This window comes from Littorina saxatilis, linkage group LG14 (genome assembly GCF_037325665.1).
Source record: "Littorina saxatilis isolate snail1 linkage group LG14, US_GU_Lsax_2.0, whole genome shotgun sequence".
Classification (NCBI taxonomy): domain Eukaryota; kingdom Metazoa; phylum Mollusca; class Gastropoda; order Littorinimorpha; family Littorinidae; genus Littorina; species Littorina saxatilis.
The window spans coordinates 30669778-30684671 of record NC_090258.1 but is presented as its reverse complement, the minus strand read 5'-3'; the positions used below and the strand labels follow the sequence as shown (position 1 = coordinate 30684671).

The following is a 14894-nucleotide window of genomic DNA, read 5'->3' as shown; positions in this document are numbered from 1 at the left end:
CAAAGATTGATTTTTGTCTAGGTCACCAAGACTGTGAGATGTAGATTCGGCAGGCCAAGTCCTATAGACTAACATTGCAGGTTTTGGAAACCGAGCCTTCTGGAAAGGAAATAATGACGTCATTAAATAACTGCGTCATCCTTTTCGACCACAGGAACAGAGCACAGGTAAGAAGCTGGCATTTCATATTTTGATCTTTCTGACAAGATGTTGCTGAGATTAGCTATCAGGTTGTCGGGTTCTTCTTCGTAGAACATTATTATGTCGGTGCTGTTGTGTGTTTTTCAATGGCAAAGAGGCAGTATCAATCTGATCAGATACAGCTTTTTTCTGAGAATGTTCAGTTTTGTTTAGATAATGATAATCATACCTTTCTTGTTATATGATTCTTGATTCTTGATTTGTCGATCGTTAGAAGTCTGATGTTTGGGATAACATCTTTACACGTTATACGTTATCAAATTGTTCTAACATTAATTGTGTACACTCCCCCGACCCTACTCCCCTCCCAAGTCCACCCACAGAAGGAAGGTATCGTTCACTGGACCACCACTATCATAGAAAGACTACTACTCCCCTCCCAAGTCCACCCACAGGCAGAAGATACCGTTCACTGGACCACCACTATCATAGAAAGACTACTACTCCCCTCCCAAGTCCACCCACAGGCGGAAGGTATCGTTCACTGGACCACCACTATCATAGAAAGACTACTACTCCCCTCCCAAGTCCACCCACAGGTGGAAGATACCGTTCACTGGACCACCACTATCATAGAAACACTACTACTCCCCTCCCAAGTCCACCCACAGGCGGAAGGTATCGTTCACTGGACCACCACTATCATAGAAAGACTACAAGGTATGTCACAAAGCTTCGAGTCTTCTGTGTTCTTGAAAATCATGCATGCCGCACCGAATATGCATTCTAGCGCTCATTGGTCTAAAAAATATGTAAAACCAATGAGCGCATCGGACTACAATCTCCTCGGGTTAGAACCGTTCAAGCTTTCAGGATCGAAGTGATACCGGCGACAGACACGTTTGGTCGCACAAAATACGGTTCAAAAACATGCGGCGGACAGGCAGCTAAACATAAAAGGTACAGATAGTTAGAACCTTCTTTTATCCTGGTATTTGTACAGTTACAAAGGTCCTCGACGCTGGCAATTATTTTTTGCATATTTTTTTTTAAAGTAAGTAGAGCAAGACTCGAAGCTTAATTAGTGACATACCTTGTAGTCTTACTATGATAGTTGTGGTCCAGTGAACGATACCTTCCGCCTGTGGTCCACCCAGCGTAAAGCAACAAACAAACAATAATAATATGCATTCAAAATAAGCTGCTGGAAGAATCGCGTTGTCTGACCGTTATTGCTTGATTGCTGCTTACGTGTCAGGCTGTTAAATGTGAAAGTCATTGATGAATGGATTTTATTTAAGAAAACAAAATTCGAAATCTCACTAACGCGAATAGCCTGACTCAATAAAAGACAGCCATTTAGATCGACATGCAACCAGACAAACAGATAAGCGCAGGTGCACAAATGCGCTGACGCACGAACACGCACTCACACACACAAACACAAAGTTTATAATTACTGGTGATGGAGAAAAAACATGCCTGATTAACATGGACATAATGTGATCATTGTTCAGCTGACCCTGATTTATTAATTGATTGATTGATTGATTGATAAATTGAACATGACTTTGTAATGACTCATGGCTCTTTGACAGATCATTACACATCCTTTTACCATCCCCGCCACCTCCACAGTCGCCCTCCCCGCACTCTCTTCACCCTTTCTTAGTCTACACCTCCCTTGAAACATTTGCCCCTTCTAACCGCCATCTCAACAAGTCCACGAAGAAATGTCGTACCCACCACTTGGACACGCTAAACGGGGTTCATTGCAAAGCGCCGCTAGTTCTGGCAGCTCCAATGTGCCGGGTGGCAATCCGCAGCACGCCACAGATGCCTACGCGTCCGCGTCCGCGCCGCCACCGTACAGTCAGTATGTGAGTACATGCCTTTATGACTGTTTTAGGGGGCCGAACATGAGACAGTAAACATGAACACTACTGATAATGGATACCCACCCGGCGGCATGCCACCACCTTATAGCCAGTATGTGAGTATGCTTTTTGGCTCACGTAAGTGTAGCCTATGCGATGCTAACTTGTGTCTGTCTGTGCGTGCGTGTGTGATAGAAACTTTAACATTTCGTCATTTGAAGACGTCACACGCACGTATGTGCGTGCGTGTGTATGTCTGTGGTAGAAACTTTAACATTTCGTCATTTGAAGACGTCACATTATGGCGTAAGAGGGTTAGACGTCACGCGAAGGAATTACTGCAAGTCTCGGTCATTGTTACTTTGAGCGGGCCGAGACTAGTTGGCAGTCGTGTCGCAGGTATTGTTGACACTCTCTCTCTTTCTCTCTCTCTCTCTCTCTCTCTCTCTCTCTCTCTCTCTCTCTCTCTCTCTCTCTCTCTCTCTCTCTCTCTCTCTCTCTCTCTCTCTCTCTCTCTCTTTCAACTTCAGGCCCTTCAAGCGTTATTATTCTGATTTGTTTCGTTTTGGTTTCATTTTTCATTGCTCATTTTTCTTTTTGATTTATCTCCCTTCCCCCTTCTTTTGCCCTTGGAGGACATCATCTTCTCTGATAAGTCGTTTTGATATTTGTATTGTTGTTTTCATTTTTTTTTTACTCACATGCGAAGCAAAAGTGAGTCTATGTACTCACCCGAGTCGTCCGTCCGTCCGTCCGGAAAACTTTAACGTTGGATATTTCTTGGACACTATTCAGTCTATCAGTACCAAATTTGGCAAGATGGTGTATGATGACAAGGCCCCAAAAAACATACATAGCATCTTGACCTTGCTTCAAGGTCAAGGTCGCAGGGGCCATAAATGTTGTCTAAAAAACAGCTATTTTTCACATTTTTCCCATTTTCTCTGAAGTTTTTGAGATTCAATACCTCACCTATATATGATATATAGGGCAAAGTAAGCCCCATCTTTTGATACCAGTTTGGTTTACCTTGCTTCAAGGTCAAGGTCACAGGAGCTCTTCAAAGTTGGATTGTATACATATTTTGAAGTGACCTTGACCCTGAACTATGGAAGATAACTGTTTCAAACTTAAAAATTATGTGGGGCACATGTTATGCTTTCATCATGAGACACATTTGGTCACATATGATCAAGGTCAAGGTCACTTTGACCCTTATGAAATGTGACCAAAATAAGGTAGTGAACCACTAAAAGTGACCATATCTCATGGTAGAAAGAGCCAATAAGCACCATTGTACTTCCTATGTCTTGAATTAACAGCTTTGTGTTGCATGACCTTGGATGACCTTGACCTTTTGGTAGGAAAAATGTGTAAAGCAGTTCTTAGTGTATGATGTCATTGCTAGGTTTAGTTATTTGACCTTGACCCTGAAGGTCAAGGTCATGTAAAGGTCAAGGTCAAGCATGTGAGTCGTATGGGCTTTGCCCTTCTTGTTTAACCTGTTGAAGACCATTAGGTCGAAACGTTGTTCATTGTCATTTGTTTGTATATTTCGTTGCGAGTCCAGAATATTAGGTATTACTCTTAGTCGTGTCCCTGTAAGTAGGCTACATGCAGACAGACATATCTAGATCTAGTGTCTCGCTTTCTTGCACAGTGTCACCAATGCTTACTGTGTGTGTGTGTGTGTGTGTGTGTGTGTGTGTGTGTGTGTGTGTGTATGTGTGACGGAGTGATTGAGTTTGTGTTACTGTTTGTCTATTTCTTACGTAAGCCTTGAAGGCTTCGCCTCTTGTTTGTATTTTAACAAAGCTTGTTTGTATTTTGACGTCATTCCCTGTCTACGTCACTCATTTCGTCATATAATCATTCATTCGCTTGCGGCTTCGTGGCAGGCGGAAGACAAAATCAGCCAGATAATAAAAGTTTTCGTTATTGTTTGTCTGTGCACTTAAAAGACCGTTGGGTCGATATTGTTGACCCAACAGAAGGGCAGGGGAGACAATCGGCCAGCAGTGCCCTGCTGTGCTATAATTTGATGCTAAACTTTTTCATGTTTTTTGTAAATATGTTTTGGAAAATTGATTTTGAAATTGCTATGATTTTTCACAAAAGTTAAATCATAAAAAGCTTTCATTTAATTCAATAACATTTCACTTTACGTGGACTTAACTGCAAACAGCTGGTGTGGACATTTAATTTGTTGGAGTGACTGATAAGAATGGAACGAGCGGATGAGTGCGCGTTCAGTACAGCTCTGATGGACAGTAACCAGCTGTAATTCAGTTTGTTAGCACATGCACTTACACAAATGACCTTACTGGGAGAATGCAAGTTTCCAGTACAAAGGACTTAACATTTCTTACATACTGCTTGACTAAAATCTTTACAAAAATTGACTATAATTATTCTATACAAGAAACACTTAACAAGGTTAAAAAGAGAAACAGAATCCGTTAGTCGCCTCTTACGACATGCTGGGGAGCATCGGGTAAATTCTTTGCCCTAACCCGCGGGGGAAAAAGGCCCGCTCCTTTCCATGAAAACATTGTAGCTCACCATGTCGGATCTGGCCAGGCTGTCACGTGAGATAAGAGCATCCATCCAATTGGACACACACCACAAATCTAAACCCTGATTGCTTGCTGACCGTCACGGTGGCCTAGTGGTAAGGCGTCCGCCCTGTGATCGGGAGGGGTTCGAACCCCGGCCGGGTCATACCTAAGACTTTAAAATTGGCAATCTAGTGGCTGCTCCGCCTGGCGTCTGGCATTGTGGGGTTAGTGCTAGGACTGGTTGGTCCGGTGTCAGAATAATGTGACTGGGTGAGACATGAAGCCTGTGCTGCTACTTCTGTCTTGTGTGTGGCGCACGTTATATGTCAAAGCAGCACCGCCCTGATATGGCCCTTCGTGGTCGGCTGGGCGTTAAGCAAACAAACAAACAAACAAATTGCTTGCTGTGGTGAGTTGAAAGCCTTTTGAATGTCGAGTTATCCACTAGTGGCTTCTACAAATGTTATTCATACAAAAATCCCCACTGTGGACTGAGAGCAGCCAAGCTGTTCATTGTTGGTATGTGACCAAGTGAAGAGATGGTGCGCCGAGGGAAGGAGTGTATCCGCCGACAGTGAATTCATATGCACACCCTTTTTCTCATGGCATGTCACGACACTCTATGCCCTACGCGTCCGTACCACCGCTTTACAGGTAGTTTATGAGTGTGTGTTTCACCCGAGAAATCGGGAGATTATTTGTAATGAGCATCACTGTTTGGCTGTCCATAGATGAACACAGAATATCATTGGGTGTTTCTTAGATGTTATTGAAGCAAGCAAGCGCGCCACCGCGCAACACCGGCAGTGCACCAAACAGACTTCCGCAGTGCCCCCATTGTTCTAGAATCTGCGCCTCCAGACTAGGCTTGCAGAGCCACCTCCGAGTGCACAGACAAGCGCTAAGCTGGAGAATGAAGTACAGCCACCATTGCAGAAAGTGTTTTGAAACTTTTAAAGTTTGATCTCAATGCAGACTTGACACAAATCTTGTTGACCTTTTTCAAACATCAAGATCACCGCGGGGTCATAGGCAGGCCAACAAACTAACCTTTTCTTCAACGTTTTCGAAGCTAAAGCTGTGAAACTTTACATACGTTTAGGGTTTGATGACCTCCAGACTCGATTGAAGTCTGGTTGACCCTCTTCACATTTCAAGGTAAAAAATAACACACACCCCCCCCCAACACACACACACACACACACACACACACACACACACACACACGCGCGCGCGCGCAAAAGTATTATGATTAATGAATAAATAAGGAAGAAGTACATAAGATTAAGAGTCCTTCCGTAGTAGACTATCGTGACGTCATCACGCACACCGCTTTGTGACGTCATAGTAGGAACTCCTTCTATGGCTTTAACTTTCACGTTTCAGGGTCCCTCACCTGCACACTACTCCCCACCACCCCAACAGCCCAACCCCTACTTTTCACCACCCCCTCCGACAAAGCGCGGACTCGTTTCACGCGTCGCTACCGGTCTGTCGTCATTCGCCACAGAAGTCATAGGTCAGCCTGTGGGAACACAACGTAACGATCAGCCTACTGGTAACGTCATTCACGCGGGGCATCCCGGTCCCTATGCGGTAAGCATAATTATTCAGTATGGCGGGTCGCATACCACAACCCAACCAGAGCAGGGTTTCCGATGGGACTGGGTGGCCGAGTGGTAACGCACTTGCGCTCGGAAGCGAGAGGTTGCGTGTTCAGGCCTGGGTCAGGCCGCAATTTTCTCCCCCCTTTCCTAACCTAGGTGGTGGGTTCAAGTGCTAGTCTTTCGGATGAGACGAAAAACCGAGGTCCCTTCGTGTACACTACATTGGGGTGTGCACGTTAAAGATCCCACGATTGACAAAAGGGTCTTTCCTGGCAAAATTGTATAGGCATAGATAAAAATGTCTATCAAATACCCGTGGGACTTGGAATAAAGTAAAAAAAATTCCATCTCACACGGCATTAAGTCTCAGGAAACATGAATACACGCATGCAGGAAAAAAAAAATATGGGTAGCGCCGTATGTATGGCAGCTCGCTTTCCCCGGGGAGAAAGCAGCCCGAATTTCCATGAGGGTAACCTCACTGGACTGTAAATCTTATCCAATCCAATCCAATCCAATCCAATCCAAAGTGCGCGTCCCTGCGTCCTATACGCACTATATAGAAACCGAAATCACGTACTCAAAATGTATCGAGTGGGTCCCAGGACGCACTAAGCTTAACAAGAGCGGGTCCCGTGGCGCACTACATCTCCGTTATAGTGCGTACTGTAGGTACTGTTTTCAGACTGTAGTCGTCAGTCAATTATAGTGCACGCACAAATGCCAATTTTCTCTCTGTAACTGTAAGATATGAAACAAGTCGCGTAAGGCGAAATTATTACATTTAGTCAAGCTGTGGAACTCACAGAATGAAAGTGAACGCACTGCATTTTTTCACAATGACCGTAGTCCGCCGCTTGTGCAAAACGGAGTGAAACTGAGGAGCTTGTTCAGCGCGGTAGTGGTTTCGCTGTGCTGCATAGCACGCTTTTCTGTGCCTCTCTTCGTTTTAACTTTCTGAGCGTGTTTTTAATCCAAACATATCATATCTATATGTTTTTGAATCAGGAACCGACAAGGAATAAGATGAAATTGTTTTTAAATCGATTTCGGAAATTTGATTTTGATAATAATTTTTTATATTTTTAATTTTCAGAGCTTGTTTTTAATTTGAATATAACATATTTATATGTTTTTGGAATCAGAAAATGATGAAAAATAAGATGAACGTAGTTTTGGATGATTATTTTTTCGCGATCACGCTTACGCTCACTGATGATAATGTATAATTTCAATTGTGGCTCTTGCAATCCGTCTGGAAAACAGAACTGAAAACTTTAAGTTTCAAGTGAAAATGAAAGTATAGTGTGATAATTTAGATGTCTCGGGTGATAATATCTAATTATTGTTTTTTCGCGATCAAACTTACGCCAAAACTGAAAAACATTCTTTGACAGTATCGGTTAATAGTTATAACATTATCAATCCAAGAAAGTACACAAAGGTGCACATGGGCATGCATGTTGGTTTGCAAGAATGTGTGCGTGCGCGCGCGCGTGCTTGTGTGTGTGTGTGTGTGTGTGTGTGCGCGCGCGCGCGTGTGTGTGTGTGTGTGTGTTTGTATGTGTGCGTGCGTATATGTGCGTGCGTGCGTTTGTGTGTGTGTGTGAATGTGTGCGGGTGTGTGTGTGTGTGTGTGTGTGTGTGTGTGTGTGTGTGCGTTTGCGTGTGAGTGTGTCCTTACGTGTGTGTGTGCTTACGTGGCTGTCTGTCTGTCTGTCTGTCTGCCCCGTCCGTCACTCCGTCCGTCCGTCCGTCCGTCCGTCTGTCTGTCTGCCCGTCCGTCCGTCCGTCCGTCTGTCTGTCTGTCTGTCTGTCTGTCTGTCTGTCTGTCTGTCTGTCTGTCTGAAATTCTAAAACTGGCCTCGAGTAAACTTTACCCTTACCATCCTACACAGCAAAACCAATACATGGGTGGTCCAGGGACCGCATACCCTGCCACTTCATCCTACCCAGGTACAACATACCCGATCACAACGGCATACGTAACGGCCGCACCCACCACGAGGGGGGGAACAGCGCTTGTTATCGGCCTAACAGACAGTAAAGACGTCAATGTTGCCATTTTCGGCTTGCCATGCATGTGTTGCATAGTTCAGTGTTGTCCACAATGAGCTGCTTCTTTATTTGCGTTGCCTATAATAGTGTGGAAATGTTTTCATTTTATTTTAAAGAGTGCAATGAAGGGGTAATAGGTGCAAACAATACAACATGGAAACATCTGCGCTCACAGGAGACTGTATTCTCTTTCACCAAGTCTGGAGACATGCAGATTGGTATTTGCTACACTCACAAAGTCACTCCCTTGCTCACGCAGTCACTCTCACGCGCTTTTCTGCCCAACTCACCCTGCCCGCACCCATGCTCCCACTTATTCACTCTCTACTTCACTCTGTCAGCACCCATGCCCCCACGTATTCACTCTCTAATTCACTCTGCCAGCACCCATGCCCCCACGTATTCACTCTCTAATTCACTCTGTCAGCACTCATGCCCCCACGTATTCACTCTCTACTTCACTCTGTCAGCACCCATGCCCCCACGTATTCACTCTCTACTTCACTCTGTCAGCACTCATGCCCTCACGTATTCACTCTCTACTTCACTCTCCTTCTCGTGCATTCACTCACTAACTCTCAGAGATTCACCCCCTCCCCCTTTTTTTTTAACGTGGGCACTCACTAATTCATACCCCTTTTCACGCAGTCACTTACTTATTCACTAATCAACTTAATAATTCACGTCCTTGCATCATCCCTGCCACAATTTATTCACTCACTAATTCACTTCGTTGATTTCTAAATAAGTGAATAATGCATCACAATAGCAACTCATTTACAAATGTGGATATGCCAACTGTTATCAGTTGGCTACTAACTGATTCACTCTCCTTCTCACGCAGTCACTCACTAATTCACTCTCCTTCTCACGCAGTCACTCGCTAATTCACTCTCATTCTCACGCAGTCACTCGCTAATTCACTCTCATTCTCACGCAGTCACTCACTAATTCACTCTCCCTCTCACGCAGTTACTCGCTAATTCACTCTCCCTCTCACGCAGTTACTCACTAATTCACTCTCCCTCTCACGCAGTCACTCACTAATTCACTCTCCTTCTCACGCAGTGACTCACTAATTCACTCTCATTCTCACGCAGTCACTCACTAATTCACTCTCCTTCTCACGCAGTCACTCACTAATTCACTCTCATTCTCACGCAGTCACTCAATAATTCACTCTCCTTCTCACGCAGTCACTCACTAATTCACCCTCATTCTCACGCAGTCACTCAATAATTCACTCTCATTCTCACGCAGTCACTCAATAATTTACTCTCCTTCTCACGCAGTCACTCACTAAATTCACTCTTATTCTAACGCAGTCACTCAATAATTCACTTTCATTCTCACGCAGTCACTCAATAATTTACTCTCCTTCTCACGCAGTCACTCACTAAATTCACTCTTATTCTAACGCAGTCACTCAATAATTCACTCTCATTCTCACGCAGTCACTCAATAATTCACTCTCATTCTCATGCAGTCACTCGCTAATTCACTCCCATTCTCACGCAGTCACTCAATAATTCACTTCCATTCTCATGGCAAACAAGAGACTCATTCACCACAGTAGCAACATATTCACAATTGTGGACATGCACACCGCAATCAGTTATTTATTCACGCAGTCACTGACTAATTCACTCTCATTCTCACGCAGTGATCCCTCTAATTCAATCACTTTCTCTTAGCAACAGCAGGAAACAGAAGAATTATGCACCACAGTCCCTCACAAATTCACATGCAGTAAACTGTAACTTACTAATTTAATCTCGTAATCATGCAGTCACTCAACATTTCACTCTAATTACTAACACAGTCACTCAATATTTCACTCTCTTACTAACACAGTCACCCAATCACCAATTCACTCTTACTCACTCTCTCACACGCGGGTTTTCATTCCTGACGTGTATTTACTTACTATTTACACTCCCTAATACACTCTCTTACAGCAACAGAAGGCAACAGGAGGATATATCACAACAGCAGCAACATTTTCACAATTGTGGACATGCCAACTGCCATCAGATTTGAAGCCGTCAACGTGCGTCACGACTTCGTCAGAAAGGTTGGTGATGTAACTATCAGACACTCTCCGAATTTAGCCCCGTGTTAAGTTTAGTCACCGAATGAATCTCAATATTTGTGACTCACCTTTCAGAGTGTTACGTCACTTCTGTGGAGTAAGCCAAACAATCTTGTAATGTTAGTTGTTGTAAACACTTCTTTGGATTGTGGTTAGAGGGAGGGGAGGGGGTGTCATTCGAGCAATTAGAAATATGTCACCTCAGCAAATATAGTGTTGCTAGGATTCCCACCAGATGAAAATTTTTCTACTGCAATGGTATGTTATATAAATCATTATTTTGTTGTCGCTAAAATGTGTATGGGTAAATGTCGGTAAATATCGGTATGGTGCGCCAATTGATATCATTTGTATGTTGGATTTTGAATTACGATTAAGAAATATTTTGTGATTACGTGATGTGATTGAAAAAAAGACCCTGAAAAGATCATGAATAAACTTAATATTCCACCTACTTTACGTCATGAATCCGCTTCATATTCCACCTACTTTACGTCATGAATCCGCTTCATATTCCACCTACTTTACGTCATGAATCCGCTTCATATTCCACCTACTTTACGTCATGAATCCACTTAATATTCCACCTGCTTTACGTCATGAATCCGCTTAATATTCCACCTACTTTACGTCATGAATCCGCTTGATATTCCACCTACTTTACGTCATGAATCCGCTTAATATTCCACCTACTTTACGTCATGAATCCGCTTGATATTCCACCTACTTTACGTCATGAATCCGCTTTATATTTTACCTACTTTACGTCATGAATCCGCTTGATATTCCACCTACTTTACGTCATGAATCCACTTTATATTCCACCTGCTTTACGACATGATTCCACTAAATATTCCACCTACTTTACGCCATGAATCCACTTAATATTCCACCTGCTTTACGACATGATTCCACTAAATATTCCACCTACTTTACGCCATGAATCCACTTAATATTCCACCTACTTTACGTCATGAATCCACTTAATATTCCACCTACTTTACGCCATGAATCCACTTAATATTCCACCTACTTAACATCGTGAATCCACTAAATATTCCACTTACTGTACGCCAAGAAATCCACTTAAAATTTAACCTACTTTACGCCATGAATCTGCTTAATATCCCATGCACTTTACGTCATGAATCCACTAAATATTCCATGATCTTTGTCCAATTAATTCATTTAATAGTCAACCTTCTGTTAATATTCCACGTACTCAAATATGACTTGCTGAAACGTACCTGTCATGTTGGTTTTTCTTTGTTTTTCTTTTTGTCTGTGTAGGTGTATACTATTCTAATGGTGCAGATGGTGATCGTTTTTGGAATGGCTCTGTCTGTGTAGGTGTATACTATTCTAATGGTGCAGATGCTAATCGTTTTTGGAATTGCTCTGCCTTTCTTTTTGAAGTAAGTAACTCATGCCCACTATATATATGTGTGTGTGTGTGTGGGTGTGTGTGTGTGTGTGCGTGTGTGTGTGTGTGTGTGTGTATGTATGTTTGTGTGTGTGTGTGTATGTGTGTGTATGTGTGTGCGTGCGTGTGTGTGTATGCGTGTGCGTGTGTGAATATTTACTCTGTGTGTGTGTGTGTGTGTGTGCGTGCGTGTGTGTGTGTGTGTGTGTGTGTGTGTGTGTGCGCGTGTATGTGCGTGCGTGCGAGAGCTTGCGTTCTGACAGTTTTGGGCCATGTTGTATGAGTAAATTTCCTGCTGATTTCGTTTGACAGTGATGACGTGAAGAAATATGTTCACGAGCACGATACCCTTGTGGTGGCAGCCTGGTAAGTGCCTAGTCATTGTCTTTGTTCATCCAGTTTTATCAGTACGATTCATGCAATGAATGGATGTCGTTCTATTTCGTTCGTTTGTCGGTTTGTTTTTGTTGTTTTTACAGTTTGGTAAGTACATCATGTGGGGTGTTTATCGGAGAAAAAAATCAGGATGCATACACTGACCTCCTTTTCACATGGATCAATATTCGTATTTTGGCTTTGCTATGAACCTACAAAGTTGTTTCTACACACATATATATATATATATAAATGTGTCAGTACGTGTGGGGGGGGGGTGACTGAGAGAGAGAGAGAGAGAGAGAGAGAGAGAGAGAGAGAGAATCAGAGAGGATGAGAGACTGAAAGAGGGAGGAAGAGAGGGGGAGACTGGGAAAGCGAGACAGAGGACAGAGAGATGCAGAGAACGAGGGAGAGAGGTGGAGAGAGAGAGAGAGAGAGAGAGAGAGAGAGAGAGAGAGAGAGAGAGAGAAGAGAGAGGGAGAGAGAAAAATGGGAGATTGAGAAGAAGAGAGACAGCTCGAGAATAGTGAGAAAAGAACAGAGAGGCATAGAGATAAGTAAGAGACAGAAATTAAGAAATAGGGCAAAGTGAGAGAAGGAAAAAAAGAAAGAGAAGAGTGATAGATAAACAGATAAGCTGAGAGACAGACATACACACAAAGCTAGACAAACAAGTACAGACCAACAGACAGATAGAGAAACAACCACAGAGAGTTTGTTAAGTGTTTGTGACCATGTCGTCTTTTCATTGTGCAGTGCATCTCTGGCTGTGACATTCTTCTTTGGGTGCATCTGTGCAGAGAACTGGTAAACACTCTTTCTGTCCAGTCTGTCTTTGTGCCTGTGCACTCTCTATCTCTTTTCTCTCTCTCTCGCTCTCTCACTCACTCCCTCTCTCTCTCTCTCTCTCTCTCTCTCTCTCTCTCTCTCTCTCTCACTCAGTCTCACACTCTCTCTCTCTCTCTCTCTCTCTCTCTCTCTCTCTCTCTCTCTCTCTCTCTCTCTCTCTCTCTCTCACTCTCTCGTAATTTTGATGATATGATGGACGCTGTCAGTCTTGAATCCAGAGAAATTATACTTTTGGGGGATTTTAATCTTGATTTAGTGAAACCCAACAAATGCTGGATGGAAAGGTTATCCCTGCATAATTTACAACAGTTAGTAACGATTCCAACAAGAGTTACAGCTACCTCATCTACGCTTATAGACCATATCTGTGTGTCAACTCGAGCTAACATTATTGAAACCTCAGTTCCAAGTTTTAGCTGTAGTGATCATTTTCCAGTGTGCCTCACGTGGTCGAAAAAAGGGGTTAGAATCCCAAAACGAAAACATAAATTTATAACATATAGGTTATTTTCAAAACTTGATCAAGATTCATACCTTTCGGAACTCAGTTGTACACATTTTTCAATGATTTATAATTATACTGACCCCGACGAAGCATTTGATTTATGGTACAACTTGTTTATAAAAGTATATGATAAACATGCACCATTTCGAACCTCTCGTGTGCAGCAACATCCCAAACCTAAGTGGCTTACAGGCGACATTCAACATGCGATTGATTACCGCGATTTTCTTAAACGTAAGGGAAAAGAAGAAGAATACAGAAAACAGAGAAACAAAGTAACGTCCATGAAACGTGCAGCTCGTAGAAAGTATTACCGTGAGCTCGCTGCATCCAGTTCAAAACAAAACTCAAAAGCCATCTGGAAGGTGATCAACCAATTATCTCGTAAAGATACAGTAAAATCTTCCGTTATTGATATACCTGCTGATGATCTGAACATTCATTTTACTTCTATTGTTGACAAAATAATTACAACTGATAGATCGAAACAGAATAATCTGGACAAGTTGAAACAGTTTTGTGATTCAAAAAATATTACCCATAATTTAGACATTCCTCTGCTATCTGTTAGCGAAGTCTTCCATTATCTGTTGTGCTTAAAACAAACAGGTACTCGGGGTTTGGATAATCTTGATGGGAAAATTCTGAAGTTGTCTGCCCCTTTTATTGCAGAATCCCTTACATATGTTTATAATTTGTGCCTTGACAAATCCTACTTTCCCACCAAATTAAAGGAGGCGAAAGTAATCCCGCTATTTAAATCAGGTAGTTCTTCTGACCCCGCCAATTACAGACCAATCTCAATTCTTCCTGTTTTATCAAAACCACTTGAAAAACACATATTTACACACTTGACCACTCATTTGAAGAAATACGATCTTATACATTCCAACCAGTCAGGTTTTAGAGAAAACCATTCGTGCCACACAGCATTAACAAACCTTCTTGAAAGTTGGCTTAGTAGCATTAATAATAATCAACTCTGTGGTGTCCTATTCGTCGATTTTGCTAAAGCTTTCGACGTTATTAATCATGAATTACTATTAAGAAAATTAGTTGAATATAGAATGTCACCCCAAACCTTATGCCTGCTCTCCTCTTTCTTAGCCGGGCGAGAGCAGTCTGTCTGCGTTAATTCAACCGTATCCAGCAAAAGACCTGTGTTATACGGGGTTCCCCAGGGTTCTGTCCTTGGACCACTACTCTTTTCCCTGTATATTAATGATCTTCCTCTTAGTATTAATGATGACTGCGAACTCTTTGCTGACGATACGACCCTACACACTACTGATAAAAAATTAGACAAAGTTTATTCATCGTTGCAGAACAGTGTAGATGATCTCATTCATTGGACGGAGTATAACCACATGAGTCTTCACCCTAAAAAGACCAAATACATGTTAATA

General features: G+C 42.6%; 1 protein-coding gene across 1 annotated transcript in view; it reads left to right on the top strand.

Annotated features, from left to right (window-relative positions):
- Window positions 1-63: 63 nt before the first annotated feature.
- The window catches only part of LOC138947549 (protein lifeguard 3-like), a 23999-nt gene continuing 9168 nt past the window's right edge, over window positions 64-14894 (top strand). Inside the window, exons 1-8 of the mRNA XM_070319041.1 lie at window positions 64-167; window positions 2051-2134; window positions 5963-6172; window positions 8082-8226; window positions 10200-10315; window positions 11684-11748; window positions 12069-12122; window positions 12891-12941. Of these exons, the coding sequence (XP_070175142.1) occupies window positions 114-167; window positions 2051-2134; window positions 5963-6172; window positions 8082-8226; window positions 10200-10315; window positions 11684-11748; window positions 12069-12122; window positions 12891-12941 (779 nt within the window). The 5' untranslated portion in view covers window positions 64-113. The remainder of the gene's footprint in view (window positions 168-2050; window positions 2135-5962; window positions 6173-8081; window positions 8227-10199; window positions 10316-11683; window positions 11749-12068; window positions 12123-12890; window positions 12942-14894) is intronic.